General features: G+C 35.8%; 1 protein-coding gene across 1 annotated transcript in view; it reads right to left on the minus strand.

Moving 5' to 3' along the window:
- LOC113227393 (laccase-4-like) overlaps nucleotides 1-16,045 on the minus strand; it is a 95,460-nt gene that overhangs the window by 6,605 nt on the left and 72,810 nt on the right. Inside the window, exons 4-6 of the mRNA XM_026460287.1 lie at nucleotides 13,487-13,644; nucleotides 9,415-9,558; nucleotides 62-251 (exon numbers count right to left, since the gene is read on the minus strand). Of these exons, the coding sequence (XP_026316072.1) occupies nucleotides 62-251; nucleotides 9,415-9,558; nucleotides 13,487-13,644 (492 nt within the window). The remainder of the gene's footprint in view (nucleotides 1-61; nucleotides 252-9,414; nucleotides 9,559-13,486; nucleotides 13,645-16,045) is intronic.

Below are 16,045 nucleotides of genomic sequence, written 5' to 3' on the forward strand. Positions count from 1 at the left end.
TTTTGCTTACTTATGAAATAAAGATTATTTGACTAACGGGAATTAATAATAAATATGGTACCTTTTCAACATTAAATCTAGCAGATTTCATATAAAAAGGCGTTGCTGTGTTATTGTTTATCTTGAATCTTCCGACCCCGTTGACGAGCAGCGTGGGCGGTTTGTTGTCGCCAGACGAGTGGTGATGGTCGGTGAACATGCCTGTCGACAGCTCATGGATCCAATCGGTTAATATCATTACGTGGTCCGGTCTGTGAAAAATACATTGAACGAATTTTAAACAATGTTAGTTGGATGATACCCATCAATCTATAGTTCTTACCATAAAGTCATGTGTGATTAATACGTCAAAAGTGCTTTCACAAAAATAACACGAAGTTCATTTTTTATATAGGCTAAGCGACGTGACGTACAATTTGTGCGCCTGGTGGCAAGCGAAACGCCTATCCATAACTGTAACAGTGCCACTCTGACCTTTAAACCGCAAAGATCTGAGGAGAACTACCACTGCGCCCGTCACCCTGACTCATAAAGATGACAAGTCGTATGTGCCTGTAATTTCACCAGCACCCTTATCTTTCTAAACCAGAACGCAGTAATGCTCATACTTAGTAGCAGTAGCGCTCCTTGTGATAGAGTTCGTCCGGGGAAGTACGACCACCATGCCTATTTCTGCTGCCAAGTATTATTGTCAGCAACATTGCGTTCTGGCTTTAAAGAATAGTGGTGTTAGTGAAATTGCAGGCACATGGAACTTGTCAACTTAAGTGTCTGGGTGACGGGCGCATTAACAGTGCTCCAGACGTCAGATCTTTGCAATTTAAAGCTCTGAGCGTGGTTACCTGTCAGTAGTCAAAAATAACGTTTGCTCGAATTTTCATAACCTCGAAAGTAAGTTTGAGAGGAAAATGTTTTTCTTTTAAACCTGACTTAACCTAACCGAACCTAATCGGGTCTTTGCGATATACATCCAACATACCCTGAAAGAACAACGATTTCGTTATAATTACGTTATAATTACGGTTTTCGGTATAGTGAAAATTCGAAAAAACGTTATTTCGGAAAAAAAAATTTCGAGTTTAGATAGGTTACCCTGAGCGTCACTACAACTATTATGCGACCCAACAGAGCTTACGAATTTGTTCTAAGTGCTTCTTGTAGATCTTTGTTTCTGGTTTTTAACGACTTATTTTCCCGTAGCTCTGTCTGTGAGAAATCTACTAACTCCTTACATTAATATTGGACAGAAGTGATTAATTACGAATATCATCTCAGTCATCTGCCACCTTGAGACATGTAAAAAACCCGAAACAACGTTAGTTTGAAAAAACAAATAGGTACAGGCGATTAGATCCGAAAAAATCAGTCCCAACTTTAAAGGCAATTCCCTTTAGGACTGTTGGTCCCACTGCTTGGTTCCACTAGTGGGTCCAGTAGGATTTTCAAATATTCATGGTTCATTGTTTAATACAAGTCGATCCATCAGGGTTTGTGAACATTGTTGTCCCTACATTAGAGTAAAGATATGACTATAATAATAATATGATTATAATAATAACGCACACACTCAACATAGCCCCGCACTAGGGAAGCCCTGTGTCGCGGGTGCCACGGACACACACATAGACAATCACAAATTACTCCCAAACTCGCTAGAGAAATAAATGTAGGCCATACAAATATTTCTCCCGGCCCAGGAATCGAACCTGAGTCTTCTGCGTGGCAGTCCAGCATGGTAATCGTTCGGCCACGGAGGCAGTTACTGAAGTTAAAGATACTGGCCGCACTGACACTTGAAATATATATAGGTCGCCGTCGTAATTATCAAATGCTCAACCATATTTCGCTTGCTATAAAATAGTCCAAAATGTCAAAGTTGATGTGCTCCGTTACTGTAAGTTTCACAGTAACAAATTTAATTTCCATTCAGAACACCCAAACCAATTTAGAAACGTGTCGTGGAAATTAAGCTCTAATAATCGCAACCATGTTTCGGATTAGGGAGACTAACCAGAGAGGGACTTAATTTAACAGTAAGTACCAATTTGACTTAACATTAAGTCAATAGATGTAACATAATAATAATAATAATAATAATAATAATAATAATAATAAATAACTCATCACTTGTTAGTAACTACAGACGTTTTTAAACTTATGACTATTGTTAGTAAGCACAGAGACAAAACATAAAACATAAAAACACACATTATTACGCTCGAGGCACCGCCGATTACCCCATCACCTCACCAGAACCTAGACAGAATGACGAAGCATCGGCGCGTTAGGACTAGAACGCAGTATAGAAAGTAGTGACGCCGTCTTTTTTCGAATTAAAAACGCTACAAATATTTAAACAGTAGGTATATACCGCACGCTAAAACCAATGCAGTCTCTAAACGAAAAAGTCAACTTTCACGAAAAGGCATTTAAATAAAAAAGCAAATTCGTTTCAATTGTCGAATTTCGATTTTCGTTTAGTGATTCTTTTGAATTTGCAATATTTTTGGGAAAGTCATATATTTTTTTTAACTGCCTCAGTGCCCAAACGGTTACGGTCCCAGGTTCTTTCGTGAGTTTGGGTGTAATTTGTGGTTGTCTATGTGTCATGGCACCCGCGACACAGGGTTTCCGTAGTACGGGGCTATGTTGAGTGTTGTTGAGTGAGTGAGTGTGTGCGTTATTTTTGAAGATTAGAAAGGGTAACGCTCTGTTTACGTTGCCTAACTGCCTCTGTGGCCGAACGGCTACCAAACTGGTCTGCCAAAGTTCGAATCCCGGGCCGGGAGAAATATTTGTACTTATGACCTACGTTTATTTTTCTCGTGAGTTTGTGTGTAATTTGCGGTTGTCTATGCGTGTGTCCATGGCACCCGTGACCTAGGGTTCCCTACTGCGGGGCTTAAGATAAAAATTATATGTCAATGAACAAAATGTTATGAGCCTAAGTTTTATGTGAAGTACATTTTTCTCGATTTGCTTTCATATAGAAAAACCATTGACTTACAAATAAATGGACGACGGGTCTAATACAAAAACCACGAAAAAAATGTCCCAAGTCAACCTATTCGAAATTTAAATTGTAATGTCATCGCAGTATCGCGCTGTCAGTCGAACAAATGAAGACTAAAGCAGAGTTTGGCGCTCTGTATACGATTTTAGCGCCTTACAAGTGCGGACACTTTTTAGCGCGGACCCGACGTCCATGTAATTGTAAGTCAATGAGAAAAACAGAAAATATTTTTGTAGAGATATGAACTCCCTAATCCGAAATGGATAAATAACCTCAAAACATCTTTTTAGCAAAAAGAACCGTATTCAACAGCGAGATGTATGAGAGTTGATACAGTAACTAAGGAGCAGTAGCGAGGCGTGAAAATTGTCTTTAGTAAATCCGGAGCAAAACAAAGAACACTTGCCTTAACAAACTTTTTATATTTTTAATTAGCATACAAAATACTAGTATACTTTATTTCACTGGTTAATAATTCCACACGTTAAATTAAGCACAAAATGTTGTAAATTACTTTAAAATATTTATGAAATTGGTGATACGTGGAAAATTTTAGGCAAGCCGGTGGGAATCGAGTAATATGGACATACTAAGCCACTGCTAACTGCTAACTGCCACTGCTAAGGAGTCATATTATTATTGATAAATGGATCTAACACAAAGAAAAATCTCATTCGATCTGAAGATTCCAACCAGTTGCCATGCCGGGGTCACCGCTCTTAAGCAACTGATTTACAGAGCCAATCAACAGACCTTACGAATTTCTTTCTATGTTTGTTATAGGTATTTTTTATGACACTAAGTAATGGGACGAATAGTCTTGCACCTGGTGGTAAGCCAAGTCCTATGTGCCTGCAATTCCCACATTATTGCTTGGCGCAGAAAAAGGTAAGGTAGTACTTCCCTACACGAATTCTTTCACAAGGAGCTCTTTCAATTCAAAATCTTTGAAATACATGAAAAACATGGTATTAAAACATTACGATCAGTTACCAGAATCGAGGGATTGCATTTAGCTAAACTGAAGAATAATATGAATAATTCCCTTCTACAAATCCGGGGACTTCTCGGAACTCATCATATTTGAATATGCGTATTATTTTTTGAAATTTGAGTACATTAGCGACCAATTATTACTTCCTATATAAAGTATCTATTGGCTACAAATTATTGTCTCATAATTTTAATCGTGTTTTATAGGTAGAAACAGTAGAGCTCCTTGTGAAAGAATTCGTCCAGGGTAGTACTGCCACCTTACCTATTTCTGCCGCTAAGCAGTAATGGTAGCATTATAGTGTTCCGGTTTAAAAGGGTGCTGGTGAAATTACAGGCACATGGGACTTGTCAACTAATGTCTCAGGGTAACGGGCGCAGTGGCAGTGTGCCTCAAATCTTAGAAATTTCAAGCTCTGAGTGGCACTGTATCAGTTATGGATAGGCGTGTAGCTTACCATCAGGCGCACGACTTTCGCTCGTCGCGTCGCTTGATGTTATAAAAAAAAGGTACATGTATTTAAACACTTTAACCAAAACATGAGACAACCTATACGTTGGAATGTTTAGAAAATAAACAATAAAAAAAATAATTAAACGCATTCTTCTTGTAATATGAATTTCTAATATGAATATATAAAGAATTATTAAAGAATAAGTACCGGAATTCCTAAAAACATTAAACTCCGTTTTTTTCATCATACCAATAAATTCTAATATAAACCCAAATCAAACATAAATAAAGTTTAATTGGTTTTTCTGTAGGTTATTAGTGCTAACATCGTGATTTCTAGAGCGAAACAAATGCTTCGTGGTCTTACTAAAGTCTTTCCATGGCCACGCTATTTGTCACCGACTTTGTGTCATTAATTTCAACAAACATTAAATGTGCGGCATTTAAGTTTCAGATGATATAAATTGTCGTCTAAAATAGCAATGGAGATCTTGAGTTCAATTCGTAATTTGCTAATTATTACTTATAACAAGTAATAATTAGATTAAATTAGGAAAACGACTAAGGAAAACATTGTTATCTAATAATTCATAATTTAAAAAAAAATATTTCAAAGACTCCTTTTTAAAGGACTGGCTCGATACAGCCCAAAACCGGGACCAATGGAAAAAATCATTGACTCATTCATTACACTACATCAACATCGTTAAGAATTATTGGATTTAATACCCGGTAAATAAAAACTAAGTTGTAAATTGTCCACATGTTGTTTGCCTTCAACATAAATAATGCTGTTTTAAAAACTTATGTAGTCGAAAAGGTAATTTTTCTTTCAAGATAGTCGTAGCGCTGTATAAGGATTAAGGAAAAGCAAATGTTTACGTAAAAGTACTATTTAGTTAATGGATGACGCAAAAAACAAGTCGTGGGGATTTACCGCAATAAAATTTGCTTATAATCATAAATAAAGTTATTATGATTCTTAGAACTTAATATCTTTGGAGGTGGTCTAACTTCTCTAATGTTTTAGATATTAAAGGCTGTTGAATTGGATATCACGAGTAGTATTAGTGGACTTTGTGTCTTCATTAACCAAGCGGCATCAAAAACGAACTTCCATATTCAACTCGATCAGCTAATTTCAGGTTCAGAATATTTTGGCAAATCTTGAGGTTTGTACAGGCACATCAGGTTTGTCAACTTACGTCTCAGGATGCCAGGTGCAGTGGCAGTGTCCCTCAGATCTTTGCGACTACTATGGACAGGCGTGTCGTTTAACACCAGGCGCACAACTCGGTCGTGACCTCACTTGGTATCTTAAAAAATATCTTCAGCTTTGTCAAATGTTGTTTCATTAGGACACAAAATAAGACCTTTGCTCTGCAGTGGAGATTAACGGATTTTGGATCGATGCTATGTTGCCGAATTTAAAAAGTTAATAGAACGAATGGGAGACCTAAAGTACTTTGGATAGTACCTTGCTCAATATCGAGGTAAATGTTACCACCATTTTGGGCCCCCGGTCGTGGGTACCTACCTAGCTACCTAATTTCGTCCATTTTTTTTATCAAGCGACGACGGGATATACATGTCGTGCGTCTTGTGATGAGCTACATGCCTATCCATAATAGTTACAGAGCCACTCAGAGGTTTAAATAGCAATAACCTAGGGGACACTGTCATTGCGTCTTTCATCCTCAAACAAAGCTGACAAGTCCTATATGCCTTCACCAGCACTCTTAACCTTCTCAAGGTCACATTACTTCTTGGTGGTAGAATCAGCTATCGTAGCAGTACTGGACGAACTCTTGCACAAGGAGTTTTACAATTGCTAATGTACCATTGTAAAAATTTAAGCATACCTAGATTACTTGCTAGGAGTATACTTATTAAGCTTGTAAAGTATGTTTTTAATTTGTATCGTCGTATAGACAGGCTACATTGCGGAAAAATGTTAAGTATGTTCCCACTAAATGATCTTATACGAGTATACGTAAAAGGTCCCACCGTTAATCATTACCGCTATAAGGACACAATTTGTATTGTAAGCTGTTTAAGCTTAGCTTTGGTTCACGTCCCGTTGCGCTTAAAGTCGTCCCCTCATCGCCGTTCGCTTAACTTGTGTGTAATTAAAATCTAATTTTTTGGTGTTAAAATTATACCTGTTTCTACGTGGAAAATCCTCATTATTAATTCAGCATGATGATCACTTTCTGAACCCTTACTCCGCCATTTCAGGCTCGCAAACTTGTGAATATTTAAAATTTCTTTAAAGAGTTTAGTCCCTTGTTATGACTTCTCTTTGTGGGTTTCCTACAAAGCAAGTGATAATATAATATTCACAAGATTAGAAAAGACTTTGAGGATCGGAATATAACAATGAAGTTGTTATGTAGCTAGATACCTAATTAACTTACTATTGGTATATATTGCAGCGAAAATATAGTCAGTGAATGAAAGAATCATATTCATTTGTATAAAGCATGGTTTTTTTACACACAGAACTTGACTGACTTATTTTTGCAATGTGTAATATACACTTATCTCTTTATTTACTGAACTGAGTTGTAAATGAAATCCACATAAATAGTAGACACTTTAGCGATAATCCATGCATATGTGCTTGTAAAGTAATTAAGTACCAGGTCTTATTTGGTTTTTTTTTCTATTTTTTTTTTATATCCAGTCCTCTATCCTTTTTTAAATCGCAAAGATCTGAAGAATACTGCCGCTGCGCCCGTTACCCTGAGACAAGTTAATAAGTCCCATGTGCCTGTAATTTCACCAGCACCCTTACCTTTCAAAAGCGGAACAGAATAATCTTACCATTACTGCGACGGGCGCTCATGTCGGTTATATTACTACATGACACTCCATCCCAGTATGAAATAATTATATGAATTGAAAACCAAATGAAATTAGATAGTAATTATTTTCAAATTTTACTACTTAGCTCGTATACACATAAAATAACACGGTTGAATGCACTCAAATATAATCATGATTACCGTATTTGTGTCAGTTTGACATTTGACGTTGGTATGACATAGTATGCCAATGCAATTTGCTTACTAAATAGTTTTAAAAGCCATGACCATTCATAGATAGTATTGGTGAAGCTATAGGTATTCATCGCGTTCTAGTCGAATCGCGTTCTCATACTTTACCAAACTAGACACGGAAAACTATCGTTTCTCTACATTTTAGAAACTAAGTCATTATTTAAATTTTTATTGAATTAATATTCAATTATTTTTTATGTTTTATGAACACTAGTTTGTTATAATTGTTGATACAAAGATAATTAGTCATTATTTTTATTAAGATTTTAACATTCGAGGAATGTTGTAAATATGGATTATTTCTGTGCAAACTCTCTATACAAATTCTCTCCAACCCTTGGGTAACTCAAATTATGCGAGTGGGAAAAAATGACGAACTTTCAAAGGTCTTGAAGCGTACGGTATTAGTTTCAAATTTATGTATCTAATTATAAGGCTTAGATTTCGTTCAAGGAGAGGTTTTAGAACACTCACCACTCGCTCAGTGTGGATTTGGAAACCTATTCCAAATAATCATTGTTATAGTCATAATTTATATACATACTTTCTACGATCCTAAGAAGCATACACGCATCAGTGCTATCATACATGCTCGTCGGTTAATGGTACTCTTGACCTGGGTCCCAATTCTGCAAATTTTCTTGGAACTGAGATCATGTTACAATATGATATTATTTGTTATTTTGCTAAAATTTAGTTGCAATGGCAGTTGAGAGAGTCAGTGGAATGGCAGTGGCGGCATTCATTCATTCAATCACCGACAATCGATGTCGCTTTACTAAAACTATTCGCAAACCTCGTAATCTCCGTTAATGTGAACTTGTGAATTGGCACAAAAACACAATGACTAGAAATATATCTATGATAATACCTTTTTGATTTATAACGAAAACACGGTCTAGAAACGATATTTTAATTTTTAATAGCCAAATATTGCGCTTGAAGAGTAAAATGTGTCACGCTGTTTGCAGTATCACGCGGGCGGCACCGTCCGAGCATGTCACGGGCCTATAGAGCCCTGATGATGTCCTTGCAGACGTTTATCCTTAAATTTCTTGACGTATTAGGAACAGTTAATGGTAGCTTCGATATTTTTTAATTTTTCCAGAAAAATGTGTGTGATGTATGTGCACAAACACATTACATCGTTATAAAACGTACAGAAGACATTGCATTTATAATTTAGTATGGTCGTCTCAGTACGTCTTGTCAGTTCCAGAATTTTGTAGAGAGTGACGACGGAAAGAAGCAAAGTAAGAATGGCGAAAAAAAAGAACGATTCAAAATTTCAAAAGTAAATGGCCAGGAACCAGAGAAAATGGTGATAAAGAGGTCGCATCATCACAAACGGTACGGCGTCTACAAAGAGAGTTACCGAGGTTTTCAAATTTAGCCGCATATCGTCGGAATATGTTAGTATTTATCTCGTTTAAACAGCAATTTAGTCTTCAAATATTTTTTTTATACCAAAAAAATTGTAAACTACGCCATCAGCGTGCCACCGACTCGTCGTTGAAGAGCAGAGTACCAAAAATTGCAATGGCAGTTGAATAGTAGCTTGATGGCTAGCCACTGACAAGCTACTATACTATTCTACTCTTAACTTTTAGCAGAATACCAAACCCGCATAATCCTGCCATTGGCACTTTATCGACACACAACTGAGATGATTTAAAAAAATAAGCAGTTTTAGGGCCTTGGTCTCACCTTACACGTGAGTTTTGTAATTGATTATGGTAGTCACACCCATAGTAGACTTAATTTCACTGGTTAACTTATTCTACACTTAAAATTTAACACACAATTTGATAATACGTGGAAAGTGTTAGACAAGTCGGTGAAAATCGAGTTGTATGGACGCTTCGCCACTGACACCCATACTCATAACATACCTGTCATAATCATAAAGTTTGCCATGAGGTTCCTGGGATTTAGGTATCCTGACGATCATGGCTCCAGCAACACCGTCAGCACGCTGCATACCAGAGTGCGAATGCCAGAAGTGAGTGCCGGCGATGGTGGCGTTGAATTGGTACCTAAGTATGAAGACAGTATGTATTAATATGTTTAAAGTTGTAACAAACTTGGCGAAGTATACGCGATTGAAATTACGCGTAAAACGCATTGACAAATGATTGTCACTAATTTCAGGTTTCTTACCACGGTATGATTTTGTTTTCCCGATATTTTGGAATGGTTACACACTTCATGGTAGCGGGTTGATTGGCCAACGGGAGATGATAGCTTTCAGAACAGATGATATGTCTGTTATAGACAATATTATCTGTCTGTTCTACGTGTAAAGCTGTTTAAGAACAGATATATCTGTCTGCCGAAGCCATCTTCTGCCGAGAATTTACAGATACGTCTGTTCTTAAAGCTGTTCTCTAGCTGGCCAGTCAACCCGTGACTATGGAACGTGTAACCGAAAATAGCGGAAAAACAAAAAGAAGTCATACCATCGGTAAGAAACCTGTAATTAGTTATAATCATCCAGTGAATAACCACGAAAGTCATAAAATCTACACACAACATTTACATGCAATGCAATAAAAAAATAAAAACAAATGAGTAATAAAATAAACATGTGAAATGTATGTACGACTCGTCCCAAAGGGCTATGGAGTGTACAAGCCTAGTTGATAAAGAACACAATAGCTTTAGCTTGTAGCTCGCAACCATGAGCTTTTCGTTGAAGGACAACATCGTGATAAAACCTGCACGTCGAAGAAGGTTTACAATCCTCAGAAAACGTGTGAACTCCCCAATCCGCATTGGGCCAGCATGGCGGACTATGGCCTAAAACCCTCACCTGAGAGGAGACCCGTGCCTAGCAGTGGGACGTATAAATGGGATGATGATGTAATGGTTAACACAGAAACAAAAAGACACACAAAAACATATGAAAAATTAACAAACACACACACACACACGCATCGGAGCGTAAACGACAAATTGAAATACGTTTCAAATGGAAAACTTTACCGTGATATTTTTAACTAAACTACGGCTAACTGAAGTGTAGTGTGCAATCCTTTATTATGACTTTGTTAAAAATTAAGCAAACAAGGGTAGTTGCTCGTCACCGCCGCTTACGTCAGCTTCCGTACTGAACCGTACTGGGTTTGACGCTTGTCAAGTGAAAATTCGACTAATTGAAATGATTAAAATTCTAAAATATTCTAGAAAAGCACAACACATAAGGCTTATAATTTACGAGATATCTATATCCCAGCATTGTTCGACAAGTTGCACGTGCGTATTTTCAATTGGACCAAGTTTAAAAAGTATTTACTTATTTTTTAACCGACTTCAAAAAAGGAGGAGGTTCTCAATTCGACTGTATGTTCTTTTTTCTTTTTTTTTCTATGTATGTTACGCCATAACTCCGGTATTTGTGAACCGATTTTCATGGTTCTTTTTTTGTTGGAAAGGGGGTACTTCCATAGTGGTCCCATTTAATTTTGAAGAAAATCATCCACCTTTAAGGGTGGTTGTTCACGCATGAAGATTCATTTTTATAAATAGCGCCTAATATTAATTTAGGAGCAATTATTTTAATGGTTGATTTGCTATTTCTTCAATTCAAGGCGTTTTTCTCTCAATATACTTTGAGTAGTGAGAACAGATTATTATTATCTCCAGAGTTAACCTGTATAGTGGCGAACTAGGGGATATTTCAATAAAACTTAGCAAATAGACGTCATTCCATGTTCTTTTGAGGTCGGTTTTTTTAGTACTCTGTACTGAGATTATTTATTTAATCATTTAACGTACAGGAAAACACAAGTCATATTTAATAAAACGGAAAACACAAACAAAAGGTGCTGCTTATTTCTAGAATAAATTTCTTCCTGCAGACCAAAATACAGGACAAAATAATTACAATACCACAAAACAAATTTAAATTATGTCACAAAATAATAAAAAAAAAAAACAATAGCAAAAATATTAAATTACTACAGACTATATAAATACTTACATAAATACATATTTAATATTATAATATCTATAAAATGGATGGAACAGTGGATAAATAGTGCCCCTTGACTCTCATTTTAAAAATAGCTAAGGAATAAGGATTTACTACTATGAACAGTAATGGGAAGTGCGTTCCAAAGTAGTTGATGATATTCGTATTATTTTCCTTTATTTTTTTTATTAAGTTATTATAGCTCGTTCGTTTTATTGTAGCGTATATACCTTTTATTTGGTCTGTGGCATATATTTAAACTACCTATCGTGTAAGAATTAATAAGCACGTAATATAATTGCAATGAATTTTTGTTGAAATTAAACTCAAAAATTTTAAATTTTCATGAATAGGAATTTATGAAGGTCCTAAAATATTTCAATAATTCATAAAACGTAACTCGCTGAATGAATTCTCGAGAGAAAATTTTTAATCGCATTAAAATTCCACTGAAATTTTAATGAAAAAAATGTAGATACATTTTCAACTCAAGTCATACCTGAAAATCGTTTTTAAAAACATGAAAAAAAACGAGGGTGACAGCAAATTATCTCCAGGTTTTTTGAAATATTTCGAGTCTGATGTGGATACCTCAGCTTGAATTCAAATTTTTCCCGTGCTAACACGGTTCATTTTGCTTGGGTCGAGCGGCAGGGACACTGGGTTTATGTCAAAATTAATTTTTTTACAAACGGAATTAAAGCCATTTAAAAATATATATCGTATAGTATACGTGTTCTATATAGTTCAGTTGATATAAAAAAAAATCATTGCTATATGTAAAGTATCTATTTAATACAGCGGTTTTTTGTAAAATTTCGAGGTAAGTTTGTGTTTCTTTTTCATTCGTGAATTTGTTTAGGAATCGTGTTTTCACACCATACAATAATCAGTGTAAATCCTCAATTTTACTACACATTTTTTCCAAAGTAATGAATTCAACACTTTTACTGTTATGCGGAATCAACCAAAGCCATTTTTGGTAGTACCACACACACACACATATGAATTTGAACTTGTTTTTTTAACAACTAAAACAGAAGGCATTGGTAGTAAACTAGAGGGCCCAAACACGATTGACTTTCCTTAATAAAAAAATACAAATTTCACAAAATTTTAATTTTTTACTTTTATTTGTTATTAAATATATTTTTATAAAATGTTATCTCCCGTGGTCCATAATGGACACGTCTGGGGACTATGAGCTTATTTTAAAGTAAAAGAGTATAACGAATGAATACTGTGAAAGAGTATAAGTCCCTTTTTTAAGTTTTTTGCAGTGTTATTCTTGTAGATACAATAACGTTATAATCCCTTTGCAGGCAAAACACAAAATCTTAATAATCTCTATTCATCGATTTGGCTTAGTGACTTTTATCCTTAAACCGACGATATTTTATTTTTAAAAGGCAAAATGTTTCAATAGTGTGCAATGATTGTCTGCGCATGTGAGGTACAAGCTTTAAAATCTACGCAACCACGATACCATATCAATTTAAGGCGACTTATTTCAACGCGAGCCTACATTTTAGGAGGTGAGGTGTGGGGGACCGTCTCTCGCCTCCCACAACTCACACGCTGAAAGTTATTATGAATAAAAGGCGGAGAAAATTTGACACAAATCCGAGGTCGAGAAGTGCCCGAGAGCGACTGACGGGTAGCGTGCGGTGCGTCGTAAATCCGCTGGGCAATTTTCAAATTTTGGAATAAATGTGACATTAATAACTTTAGTTGAAAACCAAAATTTAGCAAGTTCTATGTAGTACTTAAAGAGAAATATACTCATACAAAAATTATGTAACAGATAATTTATTCTTAAAAATTCGTTTTAGACTTTTATTTTACCATGTTTTTAGGATTTTATATCATCGGGCAAAGTATATCTTACCGTGTAATAAATTGGCATACTATTTAGACAATATCCTTAGGTGTGTCGTATATTGTATGTACATATGTTTACCAACATTCAAAATTTAAGACATCATGCTCACCTAAAAGTGGTTTCTGGTAGGATAGGACACTGCGTAACATAAGGCGTTCCGTCCATGAATGGTGTCCCCTTTTGATGCTGTCCGTGCCAGTGGATTGTGGTTCCTTCTGTCATCAGGTCGTTCTCTACGTCCACTATTACTCTATCATGTTGGCACACCTGAGGGCAATTAGTAAACGTGAACATTTCAATCATCATTCAAACTGCCTCTGTGGCCGAACGGTTACCATACCGGACTGCCACGCAGAGGTCCCCGGGTTCGATTCCCGGGCCGGGAGAAATATTTGTATGGCCTACATTTATTTCTCTCGTGAGTTTGGGTGTAATTTGTGGTTGTCTATGTGTGTGTCCATGGCACCCGCGACACAGGGTTTCCCTAGTGCGGGGCTATGTTGAGTGTGTGCGTTATTATTATTATTATTATTATTATTATTATTCACCATTCGTCTCTCTGTTTTAAAACTTTGTTGTTTTTAATACAATATCGATGAGCAAATCAACATTTTACATCATCATCGTTTCATGATTTTACTTTGGTTCAAAAATTAAAATATTTAAACAGATCGCTCTAAACGTTGATAACTGTGTGCGGGGTTACTACCGCAATCATATCACAAACTCGAATTTTTTTTCGAAATACCTAAATAAATAGCATTTTTTTTAGGTATTTAAATAGCAAACCGTTCTATCGGTTCCGCCGCGCGGCCGCCGCACGTTTCAGTGTGGCAGGGTCATCGAGTATATAACCAGAAATAGAGACGAAATAATGACCAGATTGCCATTCTTGGTAACTCATCAGCGATACATTACTTATAAATATCATCTCTCGTTTGCACTGAAATTACAAATAAAAAAATCTGAAATAGTAGCGTCTACAACTGATCTGTGTGTACGTCTCCGTATATTCCAAAAATATTATGTGTTTATTGTAATAAAAATAATATCTCCAACAATGACGTGCTGTTCCATTCGGTGGTGTAGGGAAAAACAGCAAAACACCTAATTACAAAACAAACGGAATCAAATTTCATTGGTAATGAAATATTAAATATGTAAGTTTTAATTTTGGTCCATTATGGCAAAGTTCAAGTTAACTGGTCGATTTGAAGTGAAACAATCAATGACACCCGTCAATTGTTTCGAATTCGGGCTGGCTGGCCAATCGGAGCGCAGTTGTCATGTATGGCAGAATAGTTTTCAAACAAATAAAATGACATTTTGTCTCTATTTCTGGTTGTATACTCGATGCCTAGCGCCCATCAAGTGGAGGATTGTAGGTTCGAATGCAGGCTTACAATACATACATTTGAGTTTTCGGAATTTGTGTGCAAAATTTAGTTTGAAATTTACTATGAGCTTTTATATGAAGGAAAATATAGTGAAGAAAACTGCACATGTCTTTAAAGTAATTTAATGATAATAACTATAGCATAGCATCACTCAAAGCCCCGCACTGGGGAATCCCTGTATCACGGGTGCCACGGACACATACATAGACAACCACAAATTACACTCAAACTCACGAGAGAAATAAATGTAGGCCATACAAATATTTCTCCGGGCACGGGAATCGAACCCGGGACCTCTGCGTGGCAGTCCAGCATGGCAACGGTGCGGGCACGGGGGATTTTTTTTTGGGAGTTTATGATGTGTGAAGTTTCCAATTAGCATTGGGGCCACTTGTAATGGCTGCAGGTAGTTATCACTTTTTACCACGTGGACCGTCTGTTTACCATTTTGAATACCATAGAGTTAAAAAAAAGTGATTTTTGACTTCGATTATTTAAATTCGCTAATAAAATGTTGGCTGCCCATATAAAATGTACGAATATTTTGCTTCGGACTTTTTTGTTTAAGCGAGAAAACATTGTCGCGAATTTAGTTTGTTTTTAAATTAAATTGTTTTTAATTAATATTCCTACATAGGTATATTGTAAAAAGTTCTAGGAACGTTTATTAACAATAATGTAGAAAAACCTAGCATGTTATTATCTAACACGTATTTAATTTAAAGAAAACGATGCTCATAAAAGAAATTGAGGCTATCAGCGCAAAAGGTGTATCCGCGTGAAATGCAATAGAAAATGAGGGATTTAAAGTAAGTTAAATTGATTGTATATAGAGTTATTACATATCATTAATATATATTATAATTATTAATTTCTTTTTTATGCGAAACAGCATTTAAATATATAATAATTATGCACTTTAGTCATCATTTAAAGTAAGTAATATTGTGGAAACAAATGTAGGTTACGCCACTTTTGCGTTGAGCCTCAATGAACTCTCAATTAGCTGCTAAAAAGTTTTAGTAAAAGCAGCAAATGCCTAATTATTTTCGTTTAGAATAATTAAAACTAATTTATATTTTAGAAGATATTTCAGTAAAACAGTGGGCGAAAATGGTTCGCCTTGAGAAAATAATTGAACGTACAATACAAAAGCAAACACAAACCTAAATCATTATTATTTCATAAGTAAGCAAATTACACTTGAAATCGTTATAATTTGTTAAACTCCACTGCTTATTCGTAAGGCAGATTCTCCTGAGAAGAATGAG

This window comes from Hyposmocoma kahamanoa, unplaced genomic scaffold (genome assembly GCF_003589595.1).
Source record: "Hyposmocoma kahamanoa isolate Upper Pololo Valley unplaced genomic scaffold, ASM358959v1 210, whole genome shotgun sequence".
In the NCBI taxonomy this organism is placed as follows: domain Eukaryota; kingdom Metazoa; phylum Arthropoda; class Insecta; order Lepidoptera; family Cosmopterigidae; genus Hyposmocoma; species Hyposmocoma kahamanoa.